The sequence below is a fragment of the Momordica charantia genome (assembly GCF_013281855.1).
Source record: "Momordica charantia cultivar OHB3-1 chromosome 8 unlocalized genomic scaffold, Mcharantia_2.0 BLBB01000008.1, whole genome shotgun sequence".
NCBI classification, from domain to species: Eukaryota; Viridiplantae; Streptophyta; class Magnoliopsida; order Cucurbitales; family Cucurbitaceae; genus Momordica; species Momordica charantia.
In genome coordinates, this window is record NW_028275166.1 from 33,093,835 (window position 1) to 33,111,440 (window position 17,606).

At 33.9% G+C, this 17,606-nt stretch overlaps 1 protein-coding gene across 2 annotated transcripts; it reads left to right on the forward strand.

Moving 5' to 3' along the window:
• The first annotated feature begins 12,762 nt into the window (after positions 1-12,762).
• Positions 12,763-17,223, forward strand: LOC111013070 (myosin-binding protein 1). 2 transcript variants are annotated; one of them, XM_022287435.2, is made up of 4 exons: positions 12,763-13,277; positions 13,867-15,017; positions 15,379-16,731; positions 16,859-17,223. In XM_022287435.2, exons 2-3 carry the CDS (start codon positions 13,976-13,978, stop codon positions 16,689-16,691), a joined length of 2,355 nt encoding a protein of 784 aa, XP_022143127.1. In that variant the 5' UTR covers positions 12,763-13,277; positions 13,867-13,975; the 3' UTR covers positions 16,692-16,731; positions 16,859-17,223. The 2 variants fall into 2 exon arrangements, with proteins under 2 accessions (XP_022143127.1, XP_022143128.1); XM_022287436.2 differs by having other exon boundaries at positions 12,763-13,273.
• The last annotated feature ends 383 nt before the right edge of the window (positions 17,224-17,606 follow it).

The window sequence follows — 17,606 nt, forward strand, 5'->3', positions numbered from 1 at the left end:
ATATTGTTGTAAATCACTTTAGTTTTTAGCCAAGTGTAAGTTGCAATTATTAATTAACTAAAAGATATCTAATTCTACAAAAGATTGTTTTTGTAGAAAAGATTGCAATGAATCGAAATTGGATAACTTTGAAGAATCGAAGATGTAGTCAATACTCTGACGGGGTCATCAGTTTTATGGAAGTTGCTAAGAATTTTTTGGATGCAAAAGGAAAAACAAGATGTCCTTGTTCGAACTGTTTAAATGTCTTTAGGAATAAATTGAATGATATAGAGCATCATTTATTTAAATATGGTATGTCTCCGACATACCGTAAATGGACATTTCATGGAGAAAAGGTAGATGTTTCTTCATTCGTAAGACTCAAATCAAGGTTTCTTGCAGCTACATTTTCAGATTCTAGTAGACATAGAGAAGATGGAAATAATATAAATCAAGGAAGAGGTAGGAATAATGATGATGAGATGCGCCAGATGATGAATGACTTGAACGGTCCAATGTTTGAAGACATTCTTAGAGAATCAAATGAGCAATCTGAGACGAATGACTTTACTGAAATGTTACATGATGTAGACAAAGAGTTGTATCCAAGATGTTCAAAGTTTACATTGTTTAATTTTTTAGTGAAGCTTATGCACATTAAGGTTCTTAATCATTTGAGCGATAAATCATTTGATATGTTACTCCAATTATTAAACGATGCATTTCCAGATGGTGTAAGGCTTCCTAAATCAAATTATGAGGCTAAGAAAAGATTACGTGATCTAGGATTGGGATATGAATCAATTCATGCGTGTAAATATGATTGTGCTTTATTTTGGAAAGAATATGCATCATTAGACCATTGCCCGCATCGTGGAGAGTCAAGGTACAAAGTTAGTAAATCAAAAGGAAAAAAATTCTTCATAAGGTGTTGAGGTATTTTCCATTGAAGCCAAGGTTACAAAGATTATATATTTCAAAACATAATGCTGAGGATATGAGGTGGCATAAAGATAAAAGGTCTGAAACTGAAGGAATACTTTGATATCCTGCTGGTGTTGAGGGTTGGAAACACTTTGATAGTCAGTACCCTTCTTTTGCTGCAGATGCTCGTAATGTTAGATTGGCACTTTGTTCAGATGGTTTTAACCCATTTGGAAATATGAATTTATCGTATAGTATGTGGCCAGTAATGCTCATTCCCTATAATTTGCCTCCTTAAAAGTGTATGAAAGAACAATTCATTTTTTTATCTCTACTCATTCATGGGCTAAGATCTCCTGGTAAAAAGATTGATATTTATCTACAACCTTTGATAGATGAGTTGAATGAGTTGTGGGTGAATGGTGTCTGCACGTACGATAGTTTCAGTGCCTCTTTCTTCCAACTTCGTGCTGTCTTATTGTGGACGATTAACGATTTTCCAGCTTATGGTGATTTGTCTAGTTGGAGGACAAAAGGTTATAAGGCTTGTCCAGCTTGCAATGACGATACGAGTTCAATGAGATTAAAGAGCAAAATTTGTTTTATGGGACATCGTCGATATCTACCTCAAACACACACATGGCATAGGAGTAGGCAACATGATGGAAAACAAGAATTTAGAACAACTCCGAAGATATTATATGGAAATGAAATTACAAATCAACTGAATTCATTGAGTTTCCCTAAGTTGAGCAAACATTCTACAATAGTATGTGATAACAAACGTACACGGATAATTAACCAGTACAATTGGTGTAAAAGAAGTATTTTCTTTGATCTTCCGTACTGGCAAAATCTTAAGTTGCGCAATACACTTGATATGATGCATATTGAGAAAAACATATGTGATAATTTGGTTGGTACCATATTAAATATTGATAGGAAGACTAAAGACACCATCAAAGCCCGTGAGGACTTAGCAAATCTGAAAATAAGAAAGGAACTTCACATACAAGAAATTTGAGGCAGGCGTGTAAAGCCTCATGCATCGTTCACGTTAACTGCAAGTGAAAAAGTCAGTTTTTGTACGTTCTTAAAATCCGTGAAGTTTCCAGATGGATTTGCTTCAAATATATCTCGGTGTGTCAACGCAACTGAGGGCAAGATTACAGGTCTGAAAAGTCATGATTGTCACGTTTTGTTGCAAAGGCTTCTTCCAATTGATATTCGACCATATATACACAGAGACATCTATACAACTATATCAGAATTTTCAAACTTGTTTCATGATTTATGTGCAAAATCTCTACACATGTCAGACTTAGAAAGAATGCAAACTGATATAGTGTTCATCTTATGTAAGTTGGAAAAAATCTTTCCACCGGCATTTTTTGACGTTATGGTTCACTTAGCTGTCCATTTGCCGTGGGAAGCAAAGATTGTTGGTCCTGTTGGTTATAGTTGGATGTATCTCATTGAAAGGTATGAAAATTGGCCCTTATGCGTTGATTCACATTTTTTCCAATGTTGACTTTAAGTTCTACATCCTTTACTATTTTTTGTATTATAAGCTTGCGATATTTGAAGCAATATATTAGAAACAAAGTTCAGCCTGAAGGTTCAATTGCAGAAGCCTACATCATAAATGAATCTTTGACTTTCTGTTCTATGTATTTAAATTGAATTGAAACAAGATTTAATAGAAGTGAGCGTAATTATGATAACATCGATGATGTGGAGAACAATGGTGGGCTGTCGGTTTTTTCTGGATGTGTACGATTATTGGGTGGTAGCCAATTTCAACGCTTGACTTCTGATGAGCTAGAAAAAGCACACTGGTATATACTAAAAAAATTGTGATGAAGTGGAACCTTATCTCCAGTATGTATTTGTTTCTCCGCATAACTCGTATATTATAATTTGTTATTATGGCAAAATTAAGATATATTTCATGCTTAAGGAGCATATGAGTCTTCTTCAATCAAACGGACATGGTGATTTGTACAAGAAACAACAATTAGAGTTTCCTACTTGGTTCAAAAAAAAGTAGTCATATACTTGTAGTTATACGACTCTATTTTTTTTTCAGATATTGTAACTATAAATTGGTTTATTTGATTAGGCTCAAATATTGTATCGTGAAAAAGGGATTTCGGATGGGTTGTATGCCCTGGCCCTAGGCTCGAACAACGGTGTTCAAACTTACAGTGGGTGTATAGCCAATGGTATTCGATTTCATTCAAAAGAGCGCGATAGTCGTCGAGTTACTCAAAATAGTGGCGTTATGGTCCTTGGAGATGATGAAACCGGACAAATCAATTTCTATAGAGAGTTGCATGAAATAGTTAGACTTCAATATATCTACTCGAAGGCAGTGCTTCTTTTTAAATGTGAATGGTACGATACAAGTTCAAGAAAGGGCAGAATTAATGTATCTGATGGTTATACATCGATTAATACTCGTTATCCATGGTACAAAGATGAGTCATTCATACTTGCAAGTCAAGCAGTCCAGGTATTCTACTTAGATGATTACAAACTTGGTCAAGATTGGAAAATTGTTCAAAAACTTCAACAAAGACATGTGTGGGATATTCCAGACGTTGAAAATAATGAAACAGAAGAAGTAGTGATAGATGAATCTATTCGTACATGTTACCTACAAGTTGATGACAACTTGGATTCACCGACTTTTACTAGAGAAGATGTTGTACCTACGCCTATTAGAGATGAAGTAGATTTGGATAGTGACGATAAGTCATTTACTGACGAAGAAGAGTTCGATTTTGAGTATTCTAGCGATGATTCTGTAAGCTCAGATTCTAATATATTATTAGATGATGAATAGAGCGATAGTGACAGATAGACATATTCGTAAGTTGATAAAATTATACTCATTATTTAGTCTTATATTTACAATATTTATGTGTTTGATTTTGTTAATTATTATGTTACAAGATGTCGTCATCAAATCATGGACCAGGGAATTGACGTAGTCATATAGCGAATGTTGACAGAGTAGAGAATGCTCGCCAAGATGGCGTCGATCACCAAGCACAAAGTATGTATTGAGTTAAATGAACATCCTTTATAGTTCAAGTAAATTTAAATAAATTGATATTTGATATATTTTATGTAGGTTATGGCGTATCTAAGGGGAGAGGTAGAGGCAAGAGTCGAGGGCTCAATGTCGACATACATGTCAATGAGGACGGTTCTATACCAATAACTATCGAAGAGGAGGATGGCAAGCCAGTTTGTAGAAATAGGTCGAAACTGGTGACTCAAATTGGTATTTGTGTGCGGAATAACGTTCCTCTGGAATGTGCACAATGGTCGGATGTTAAAATGGAGACGAAAAATGAGATATTACAAAGAATTTGCGTAAGTTTGATTTAGTGGCTTTTTTTTAAATATCATTATTTCGTAGATCGTTAACACATTCTTTTGGTCGTTTATTATTATAACCACTTCAATCTCGATATAAATTAAATGACCATATTGTCATGCGATACTTGGACCACGAGATGAGTACCAGGTATAAGGATTTTTGCTACCGATTGCATAAATGGTACAAGGAATTTGATCCCATCGAGGCACGAAATAACCGACATGAAGATGTATTGCTAGATGAAGATTGGAATCGCTTGTGCGATATATCGATGGGAATCGGAGAAGTTTAAGGTATGTGTGTACTATGATATTTGTAAATAACTTTCTCAAATATATTATTGTATATGCTAATGAATATTCACCGACACTCTTGTTATCTACATTACAGAAAACATCTGAAAGGAACACTAGAGCTCGATCGGCTGTACCGTACCCTCATACAGCAAGAACTATTGCGTTCTTACGCACATAGAGAAAATATTGTAGGTATCATTTTCTTCTCATAATTCAATCCATAGTTCACTACTCATTACTTTGTTTGATAATTATGTAGAGAATCAAAGAGGGTCGGGAGGTAGATGACATTGAGCTATTTGAAATTACACATAAAAAAGCAAACCAAGAGTGGGTGAACCCAGTGGCAAGTCAAAGACATGTAAGTGAAACAAGTTATTTAACTTTTATATTATTATACTTGTACTAATACTATTTAATGATATTATAGGAACAAATGGTTGAACTGAGAAATACTCCGGTGGAAGAAGGTGTAGAACCTCCATCAGCTCGAGCAGTAACCGTGCAAGTACTAGGTAAGCGCAGTGCACTTGGATGGGACCACCAACATCAACTGCTCATAATGAACGAAGTTCCCAAAAATTTAAGGAATCACATAATCAAATCACACAATTACAAGCTATTGTGGAAGCAAAACAAGCAATGATACAATCGCAACAAGGCACAATTGACTCAATGTGACTGAAGTCAATTGCGAGAACTAGTAACGAGGTTAAGCACCCAATCATCACAAGGAGCTAGTTCTCAACCACCGTCCAATAATGCTTGAAAAGGTACACATACATACTTATAATACATATTTGAATCAATGAATCGTTGTGACTATCCTGCAGTTATGGTAGTCATGGTTGTTAATAGAGCTTGACTAGATATTGATGCATGTCATGTTAGGATGAAGAGAAGATATGATTATGGAAGGGTGGGGTAGTGGAGGAAATCTAGGTGTTATGTGTTGGTTGAGAGCTTTGTGCTCTGGACAATTGATGGAAGTTTGGTTGTTACTTGAGACTATGTTTGAAAGAAGCTATATGTGGTGCCTACTTTGCTTGCTCTACTGAATGCAACTGCATGAACGTTTTCATCATTCATTCATAGTTATTGAGTTTGTCTTGATCCACTGAATGACATGTGTATATACATTTTTGCTCTCTATTTATGTTCAGAAAAGAATATTAGAACTTGGATTCAATTTAAAAGGGTTCGAGAAGTCTTTTTAGTCAAGATCAGGGTAGAGATGAGTGGAGTTCATTCTTTTTGTTCTGGTTATGGAAATTGCTTGCCATATTAGTTGTTAGGTAACAAGTTTTGGTGGTAATAAATGTTTTGATGAGTGAGTATCAAAAAAGAGAATGGAAAAAGTATAGGTGGGAGGAGTTGGGTTGTTGTTGTGTTGGGAAAAGTATTGTTTTTGTTAGGAAAATCAATAAAGTTTCATTTCATTTCGTTTATTTTGCCACTTTTTCATTTCGAACTACTTTTCGTTGCTTATTAACATGGATACATTATTTGATTCATTTCAGGTGTGTAGATTTTGTCTAATCTTGCGAGATACTTTTGAGACAAACAAAAAATTGAAGTTCATAATTGTAGAAATGTATCTTCTTGAATGATACTTTTGATGTATGTTTTTTTTAATGGAATGACTGAATGGAGATTTTTGTAATTTCATTTATTGACTTTTCCTATTAGAAGTTGGATTTCTTTTCTACAATTAAATGAAATGTGCAATTCCATATTGAAAGTTACTTTTGCAATTCAAATGATTTAGGAGGTTTTTCTGAATATTTGTATCGTGGAATTTTTAGGTGCGAATTGACGACCAATTAAGAGGTTTTAGAACACGTAATTTTAGAGACAACTCTCAAATTTGTTGTCAATTTAATATTATTAGCGACAATTGGAAATCGTCGGAAATAAAAATAATAGCGACATCAATCTCAGTCGTTACTAATAGTAGTAGCGACGTAAAGCCGCTGTCACTAATAAATTTTTTAGCGACAAAAGGACGTCGTCACTAATAAATCTATTAGCGACATCAAAATGTTGTCGCTAATAGATTCATTAGCGACAACCAAATAATGTCGCTAATAAGATTATTAGCGACAGCTCGGTGTCGTTGCTAATAATATTATTAGCGACGCACGCTCCATTGTTGTCGCAAAAGGTAAAAACAACGCGGCTTTAGTGACAACCTTTCCGACGAAGAATGATCTGTCGCTAATATTATTAGCGACGAAATTAGGTTTTCAGCGACACTTTGTCCTTGTCGCTGAAAGCTATTTTCTTGTAGTGAAAAAATCGGGAAAAAAATATCAATATAAAACACTAATATGGATATAGTATATTAATATTAAAATGTAAAAAATGCTTGCGTGTTAATTTAAATATTTGTTACGAATTTTTTATTTTATAATTTTTCTAAAAAATATACATGACATCGACATCATTTTATCAATATTTCTATCAATACTCCTAAAAAATTGAGTATCGATATTTAAAATATTGCTTCTACTTTATTTATATATATATATATATATATTAAAGGTGTATCAATTATTATTGAGAAGGGTGTCAAAAAGTTTCAAGACCAATAGTGTTTTATTATAATTTTTAATTTACTAAAATGCTCCCAGTTCACACTCATCCAAGCTTTCTTTTCCTCCCCTTCCAAAATAGAATAGGTGATATATCTCATCTTAATGATGGAGGAAAAGATGTGTATCCATTACCTTATTATTGAAGTTGATGGTTCATGTTTAAGCATCTTCCTACCCATATATGATTAACATTTAATTAAGATAACTTAATATATATCTAGTTTAATATAGTTTTCAAAATCAATTTTATTATGGGATTTGGGAGGAAAATAGGTGTCCAATCTTTTAAAACTTGACGCACGAGTTGAAAACTTGTGCTCAATAAGAAAAGTTTGAAGGAGAGCCATATAGCGTTAGAGAACTAATTTTATGAGTTCTTTTTTTTAAAGTTATCTAAGTTGGACAATTAACTTGAATTTTTAGTTATGGAAAAATTGTATCTATAGAAATAAACCTAAATTTTGATCAATTAAATAAATTTCCTACCTTGTACAATTTCACGATAAGAAATCAGTTAGAAAGTTTGTATTAAATTTATTAATACGAAAAAATTCTAACTTGAACTATGCTCAACTAGGTAAAACATCTATTTTCAAGCAAAAATGTCGTGAGTTTGAACCTCAATTCTCTTTATTGTACTAAAAGTATATATATATATATATTAATATGAAATTAAGAATGTAATGAGGGGTTCATCTTCCAAAAAAATATAAGTTTTTCTAAAAAACAAGGATTTTTTTTTTAAAATACAACATTATAATTTGGTAAGGGTGAGAATTCGAACTTTCAGTCAAATAGAAAATATTTTTGGTGCCTCTAAGTGATACTCAGAGTTGACATTGGACAAGAAAATATATATATATTAAGGCCCCAATTAATAACCATGTTATTTTTTATTTTTTGTTTGTGAATATTAAGCTGAGAATCTAACCACATTTTTTTTAAGGACAACACAACTCCACCTATCTATTCATTTATCTTATTATTAACTTTTTTAAAAAAAATCAAAATCTAAGCCAAAATTTTGAAAATTATAAAGAAGTCATTTTCAAAAACTTGTTTTTGTTTTTAAAATTTTGCTAAGAATAATTAAAATTTGGTGGGAAGAAATGTGATAAAACATACCATGTGAGAAAACAAATACAATTTAAAAAAAAAAAACAAAACGAAAAAAGGCCTAAATTATGGAACTTTGAGAAATTGGAATGGCCATTTATTATTATTTTTAATTTATAAATGTTTTACCGAGTTCATAATTTATAAATGTTTTAATTCTTTGGAAAATATAGACTTTTTTATATGGAATAATGTAAAATTTAATTAAATACAACTACAAACTTAAAAAAGTATTTATAAAAAATAATATATATTAATATTATTTTATATGTATAAAATAATAAAATATTAAACGGGACAGGGGACCTCCCATCCCCACCCCGTCCCCGTTGGGGACCCCGATTAGGATCCCTAGTTTGACCCCATCCCCAATCAAATTGGGAATTTCCGACCCGATCCAGTCGGGTACCCGCGGGGATCAGGTCCCGCAGATTTTTTTACCCTCCCTAGGTATGACTTATATTTTTGTGTCCTTTTTCGTGAGTAAGAAAATATAGGATGGGACACCTCTCTTATGTGGCAAGTAACTTTATTTAGGGCTACTTTTATTTATTTTTAGTCGTATGAGCTATACTTTGACAATAATATGAAGTCTACTTTGACAATAATATGAAGTCTAATAAGTAAGATACAATAATTATTTATCAAGTAATCTAAATATTAATAAAGGCAGTATGTACTACGAGATGATTAGATTTCTAGTGTATAATCGGGCACAAAAAGATATATAAGCTACATAAATCTTCCATAAATATGATTGGCTCTCGTGAATGATTTGTGAAACAGAAGACCTTAATTTAATTGGTTTCCTTATATAAAAATGCAACTGTCACCCAATGTTTTAGTATCTAGTAAGACATACTCTCTTATATTTTCTAAAATTTTCTACGTTTTAAATATTTTTTTACATTTTTTTAGAATAGTGATTATATATGTGGAAATGATAGGTATAATAACTGAACCTACAACCAGTAAGGAAACTACTTAATAGTTGACTAATTAAATTATGTTGAGATCATCTATATATATACACACACGAGTTTAACTACGGGTGAAGGAGATCTAAACCTTCATATACCTCTTTAGGAAGGTAAATAATGTCTTTACTAATTAAATTAAACTACACTTATATCAGAAATTAAGTATGTAACGTACCTTGGTTATTCCATAAAGTTAACAAATTAATTCATCCTTTGAAATAAACAAACTTGCATACATCTTCACTTCTTAATCTTATAAATTATACATGAATCTAAACATAATTCAATTAGTTAAGACATTAATAACATTTATTGATGTCGAAATCTGACTCGCTGATGTGTCCTACGGTGTAGCTGTTAGACAAGGTTACCTACAATAATGTGAGGTGTCTTGCTAAATATCCTCTGACGCTCAAGTTAGTAACTTAAAGAAACGAGAATATGGAGAGTTTTAGTATAATTAAGTTTAGTCACAAATTTTTCACCTACCTCTCCAAAAGGTAGGATTCTTCCCATAGGTGATGGGCCTAGCCAAGGAGATGATCCAATGTGGAACGTGGCGGACCCTACTTGTGTACAACCCTATCGGGCCATTAGGGGACATTCTGACGCGTGATTCCACACCTGTTGCCTGCCACCCACGATCCCACTGCAACTTCTACAACGGCCAGACACATCACGGGACTACTTGTACGTTCCTATAAGATAATCACCACTATCTTCGTAGTCGTTATTCTCTAGTGAGGTTGGTCCCTACTACCACATAGGACTCTTATACATGCGCCTCTATCCTCACCTATAACAACATTTATGATCGTAAGTTCAAATTTTCAAAAGAATAAAAGCTAATTTAAGCATAAGGAGATATCCATCTCTCATACCTTTTTTTATGCCAATGTTGGTGACCGGAGAAGTTGTAGGTACAAAACTTGATTTCATATTTTTGAACTAATATTCTTTTTTTTTTAACTAATATTCTTTGAAAGAAGAAAAACAAAAAAACAAAAATCCCAGAGTTATATAAATTTTACTTAGTGGCATTACTTTGGATTTTTTTTATTAATACTTTAATTCAAACTTATTCCAAATATATATCAACTCTCAAACTATTTTCAAGAATAATGCTTGAAAAATTATAGGTTGTTTCTTAAGAGACAACCTATGCCACTTCAGTGACTTCACAGTTTTCGGGTTGCATGGCACCTTACTGGCGCCATGTGTGTGTTTTTCTTAATTCTGGCACGTTGTCTCTTTAAAGAACAACATATGCCTTAACGGTTTAGAATTACCACTTTGGTACAGTGTTGATAAACTTGCTTTTTAATCTACAGTTCTGGGTTCAAGACTCCATTTTATCACTTTTTTTCCTTTTTTTAGTAAAAATGTTATATTAAAATTATTTTCTCTTTTAAACAAATTTAAATAAATGTTACCTATTAAAATTTATCTTCTCTTCTCAAATAAAACAACTACTAATTCTAAAAAAATAAAATAATTACTATTAAGAAAACATATTATTAAGAAAAATATAATAAGGTGTTTTTATTAAAGACTATAGTTACTACGTTAATATAATTCATTTCATTTACTTTAATAGTTAAATAAAATACATCTTCTATCCTAAAATATTTTTTAAACAATATATCTTTAATAGTTTTTTTTTAATTAACACTTGTTTCAATATTATATTTTTAGTAGCGATTATTTTATTTTTTTAGAATTAGTAATTATTTTATTTTATAAGAGAAGATAAATTTTAATAGGTAACATTTGTACTAAAAAGAAAAGAAAAAGTGATATAATTGAGACGTGAACTCAACATTCCAAATTAAAAAAGCAAGCTTACCACCACTATACCAAAGTAATAATTTTGAACAATTGAGGCATATATTATCTCTTTAAGAGACGACATGCCATAATTAAAAAGAAAACACACATGGCGCTAGCAAGGTGTCATGCAACTAAGAAACTGTGAAGTGACATAGGTTGCATTACTTTTCCAAGCATTGTTATTGAAAATAATTTAGGAGTTGATATATATTTGAAATAAGTTTGAATTATATCATTATTAAAAAAAATATATATCCGCATTACTTTACTCTATCCATTTGATAAAGTTTTTAAAGTCACTTTCAACGGTCAACTCATTAGGGCCGCCAGAGGGGCCGGGCGGCCACGACTGCCACGTTTGAATTCCTCAACGTCCCATTCTCAACTTACCTGCTTTTCACTTTACTAATTCCACCGACGTTCTCATTGGCTGAAAAAACCCATAAACCAAACCAAATAAATTCGTATTCTCTTTCCACGTATGAAACTCTGCGGTCATTGGACCGTGACGTGACAGTCAGTAGAAGTTAGAACCCCGTACTGGATTCTGGTGATAGGTTATTTTTTAAAAAAAATAATAAACATGACTACCTTTACTTATTTAGTTCATATAATTTCAATATCATCGCTATAGTTCCAAAATTTTCAATATAGTCCTTAGTCATACTTCACAACCCAAAGTTCTTTTTTTTTCTCTATTTCTTTTCCTTTTTAAGAATAGTTTGTTAAGGCAGGTAACAATTAGCTGGTATTATCTACTTAGCTGCCTATATTAAGCAAATTATATTAGAGTTTAAAACTAAGTAAATAATGGTAAAAATATGAATACATTTTTGAATGTGTAAAAAACAATTTAGGACTACTTCATGATGCTTGATCAAATATAAACACTAAATTTGTTTTAGAACAACATGTGGGATGGAGATTCGAACTTATGATTTTTGTGTTGGAGATAAATATCTTAATCAGTTTAACTGATTAACTAGGTTATCAAATATCAAAAATTTTAGACTATAACAAAATTGAAACTTTCAAACAAAAGTCCAAAAATTAAAACTATACCCAAACAATGATGATAGAATTAAAAGTTTGTTTAATCGCAAGATTAGCCCCTGCATTTTTTAATCACAAGTCTATCTCTGTGTTCTTACACTTTTAATCTTATGTCTAATAGATTCATCACCTATCACACGTTTTCTTAAAATTCAATGATCTATTAGATACACCAACATGAGCATAGCTCAACAGTAATTGACATGTACTCTTTGTCTCGAGATCGAATGTTCAATCTCCCATATCCCCAAATTGACTATTGAAAATTTTTCGAATAGGTCAAAAATCTATACACACAACTTGAAAGTCCATGTCTATTAAACACAAGTTTGAAAGATATAGGATTTAAACCTGTAATGTAGCTTTAATGTTTTTTAGATAGAAATTGAAACTAAGCTCGAGTCATTAAGCATTGAACATGAGGACTAAATTGGTAATCTAACAGGCAAGAATGGTATTGCTATATATTTCTGAAATATTATTAAAATATGTAATGTAATTTTTTAAAATAAAAATTCCCAATTTGCAAAAACTACAAATATTTACAAGAAAAGGAAAAAAAAAGGTAAATAAATGGGTTTGAAAACTGATGGAGAGGAGAGAAAGAGGAAGAATAGAGAAGAAAAGAAAAGAAAGCCGTAGAGTAGCTACCCGCTACCGCTAAATTTTCCCGGAATCTCTGGTGTTCTCTTCGTGGGAGAGCGTAAAAAGTTTTCTTTTTTTTTCTTTTCTCTTGTGAGTTGCGTCATCTGTGAGGGATTACTTTCGGTGTATCGACGTCGTTTTTTCTCTTCAATCTGCAGCCGACTTTCTGGCTTGGTCGGCGTGCATCTCCATTTCCAGCTTCTTTCCTTTCCATTTTCTTTAATCCGAAATAAACAATGTGATATTGCGTCCCCAATTGGTTGGAAAATTCAACCTCTTTGGTGGGCCTTTTGTTTCTCCTTGAATCTCAAATTACAAATAAAATCTGCTTCTGGGTTTTGTTGTTTTCTTTCTTCTCCGAATTGGGATCCATTTGAAGCTGCTTTGCATCTGGAATTTGCGCTGATTTCTGGGGTTTCTCTCCTCTCCTCTCCACAATTTTCTGACTTTTGATACTTTGTGGGTAAATTTTCTATTCTGATCATCAAATTTCTTGCGATCCGAGTTTTTCCTTCTTGTTCCTTGTTTCTGCCTGCTGACGGGTTCGGAATTCGGGTTCTGATCGTTGAATTTTTGTGCTCTGCTTGTCTTTTTCACGATTGACGTTCACTTTCTCTCTTCATCCTTTTCCGTGAAATTGATGATCTCCTGAATTTCCCCTTGGATATGGTTGATCAAGTGGGCTGATATTTCTGTTCTAATAGTTATTAATGATATCCAACAATAGAATTCATGCTTTTATGATTCCGTTATTGTGTGTGATTTTAGATTTATGAATTGGTTGACTTCGTGGTGGAAATTTTATTTCTGCCTTTTACGATCTGCCTCTGATGCAAATTGTCCCCCCCCCCCCTGCGCCCCCCCCCCCCCCCCCAATCTTTTTTCAAGAATTCTGTTCTGTCACACTCTCTGTGTTTGAATCTTTCCTGTCTCCCCATGCCTGGTTTTTCGTTGGGCGGGTCGGAATCAGGGAGGAGAAGCGTTGTTTTCTTCATAATCATGCTGCTTTTTTGCGCTTTTATTAATGTGTTGTAATTTCTCTTTCCCCACAGTTGATGCTTGATTGAGTTTCCTTTTGGACTGCTTCAGAGGATTGAAGTCTTTGCACTAGAGACAGTTATCTCATCCTATAAACTCGGTTTTGTTGGGACATTGGCCATAATGGAAACTTCATCTGTTGAAGTGTGTACTGAAAGAATTTTTCTTACATCTTTGCTATCTGCTCTTTCTGAATGGCTGCTGATTATCATGCTATTTTTTGATTCCATATTCTCATTCTTCATCACGAAATGTGCTCATTTATGGAAACTGCGCACCCCGTGTCTGCTATGTTCGAGACTCGATCATGTTTTTGGCTCTGAGAAAAGAGGTTTCATCTGGAAACTAATTTGTGGCAATCATAAGAAGGAAATTTCATCCTTGGTTCTTTGTCATGCTCACAACAAACTTGTAAATGTTCATGAAATGTGCGAAAGCTGCCTCTTCTCATTTGCAACAATCAATAAGTCGAACGCCGAGACTTACAGATTATTGGTTGGTAAATTGGGGGAGGATCCTTATCCTGGTATTGACAGAGATCCATTGCTTGGGGATCGAGAGCTTGATACATCGAGCCAAAGATATTGTTCATGTTGTAATGAGCCATGTGTTTCTTCAAGAGGGTTGGTTCAAACATTAATCCAAACCAGATCAAGTGGATTAGAGGCTGAAGATCTCAATGATCCCTTGTCGAGATCTGTTGTCCAATATGAGGACGTTAGCCAAGAGTCTCCAAGCAATCAACCGATGTTGTTTGGACCTTCTCATCCAAATGAAACCAAAGGAGACAATTCTTTACCTCATGTTCAGTACAGTGGGCTGAAGATCACTTCTGATACCGAGTCTGATGGAAATGGAATCACTCTGGAGGCTGAACATATGGAGCCTAACTTAATTTCTCTGGCCAGTGATTTAACCTCGACGAAACTCATAGAGCCAGCTTCGGCCCCAGAACCGTTGGTCTTAGAGCCACCGGTCCTAATAGGTGATGCACTGCCTCCTATAGAATGTGGAGTTTCGCTTGGGCATGGCTTGGATGAATTGACTCCGAAGCAAGCAAAAGCTAATGGCAGTTTCTCTTCACAAACTGATCTTCTTTCCCTGGACAACACAATTCCTCCTTCCAACACAATGGCAAACTCTGTTGAAGTTTTGGAAGAAAGCTGTAAGTTCTTTTCTCCACTCTGTTCTGATACTAGATTGTTCACTTGCTTTGGGCCATAGGACATAAAACAAAATTTTAAGACAAAAATCAATTGTCTCATGGTAATTAGGCAACGCACTGATCAAAACTGATGCTATACATATAATATTTATTGATATAGAACTTATATTATGCAAAGATTAGGAATCAGAGCATAGGCAGCATCAACAAGTTAATTTCCTTATGCCCTGAATTCCATGGAAAACTTCTCTTATAGGTGCAACCAGATAGATGAGTTTTGAGGAATTTAACTTAATTGTAATGTTCAATGAGTTCTTTGTGACTATCACGTATGTAAATTTTTTTTTTTTTGTGCCAATAGATGTCGCGAGAAGTGAAGAATATGAGACGGAGTGCGGGGAAACTGAGAAGGCGGGGATTTTGGCAATAAAAACAACATCTGAAGCAGGTTCAGAAGCCCAACCTGTTACAAGTGATGGTGCTCAGGTGGCACCCAACATATTGGAGCTTGGTGATGCTTATAAGCTAGCTGTAGGCACTAGAGGAGTAAGACAATTGTCTGGCAAGCTCTCGGAACAATGGATCGGGAAGGATTCTTCGAGAGTTAGTGAAGACTTGAAGCTTCTCTTCTCACAACTCTCGTTCAACCGGATGAATGACCAATCAAGGGACATGAGTCCAAGGCTGTCGATAAATGGTGATGAACCGAGGAATTTTGATGTGTCAAGTGCAGTTGGGATGCAGATACTACAGAGGAGGGTTACGCTTGAAAGAAACGAGTCCGGTTTAGAATCTCTTGATGGAAGCATTGTGAGTGAAATCGAAGGTGAGAACATGGTTGATCGGTTAAAACGGCAGGTCGATCACGATAAGAGGCTCATGAGTTGTTTATACAAGGAATTGGAGGAGGAAAGAAATGCATCTGCAATAGCTGCAAATCAGGCAATGGCCATGATTACCAGGCTTCAAGAAGAGAAGGCAAATCTTCACATGGAGGCCTTACAGTGTCTAAGAATGATGGAAGAGCAAAGTGAGTATGATGACGATGCACTGCAGAAGGCAAATGATCTCATTAATGAGAAGGACAAAGAGATACAAGATCTGGAAGCAGAACTCGAATATTATCGGATTAAATTTCCTAATGAATTCACCATAGATAATTTGGTGGCGACTTCTAATGTGAAGGAAAGAGATATTGGGGTGGTTCATTTAGAATCTAATCAGATTGGAGCAATACCTGAGATTCATGATAAAGTTGGAAGTGAAGGCGGTACATATAACAGTTTATTGTTGGAGTTTGAAGATGAGAAGTTAGACATTATGCAATATCTGATGAAGCTGGAGAATATGCTTCATACGTTTTCAAATAACGAAGTATCGATGAATTTCGGCAATGGCGAATATTTTGGAAACAAAGGAAATCTTTCAAGTGGGGCAGATGACCTTGATTTCGACAAAGAAGGTAGTGAACTTGATTGTAGTGATAGGAATTCCCTGTCGTCTCTAGGAAACGAGATCTCCAATCTTAACAAGAGGATGGAAGCACTAGAATCTGACAAGAATTTTCTCGAGCACTCTATTAATTCGCTACGAAAAGGAGAGGAGGGCCTTCAGTTTGTTCAAGAGATCGCTTCCCATTTGCGAGAGCTACGTAAAATTGGGATAAGAAGTTGAAGGATGGCCTGTTGATATGCTTCAAAGAAACTAATTAAAAGTGAGTATTTCAACCTGAAATCTGCTCAACTCACATGTGCATGGTCTCTACTGATTATATTATTGTTCTTTCTGCTATATGACTTTTCATATTCACAAAAGGTTGTGTTTTTATCATTTTCTACCAGTTACATCCAGAGGAGAAAGACGTCGTCGTTTACCGAGCAAGATCTTCGGTCAACTGTACGGTTTCAATAGCTTGTTTTCTCCAAAGATATGAAGAATACAAAGGATTTGAAAGTAAACAGTGAGACTTATTATTTTGGTGTAGCAACTACCACTTTTAGGATTTTAACTCTTACCCTACCTATTGTGATAATTCTTCTGTATTCCTTTTTTGCATCTCTCTTATTTTTGTTTTCCATTTTTGGAGTGGATTGAGTGAAAATTTTATGTAAAAAGGAGTTGGTTGTGTGAATATTGTAACAGTTGTATGATATTCATTGTGATCTCTATGATAAATGAAAAGCCTTTTCACTCTCTCCCTCCTTTAGCTGGTGAGTTTGTGAAATTTACCTGATAAAGGGCCCTTTAATGAAGATTACAAGTCACGCTCATCAACGAATCAAACCAAGCCAATATGAGTATCCATCGCTATAAAGATTACTCTGTTTATTTTTAACTGTTCAAATTCTCACCCTCTACATTTTTCGACTGTCTTCATTAAGGTTTCGAATATATTTTATATTCTCGTCTCATCTTTACTTCTCTAACTTTTTAACTTTTACTTCTCAATTTTTATAGGGTACCCGTCTTTCTCTCGTTTCAATTAATAAATTGATGAATTCAAGTTGATTGAATTTAGAAAATAAACTCAATTTATGAGAGCTCAACTAATTAATCATTAGTCAGGTAAATCAATAACTATTCCATAAA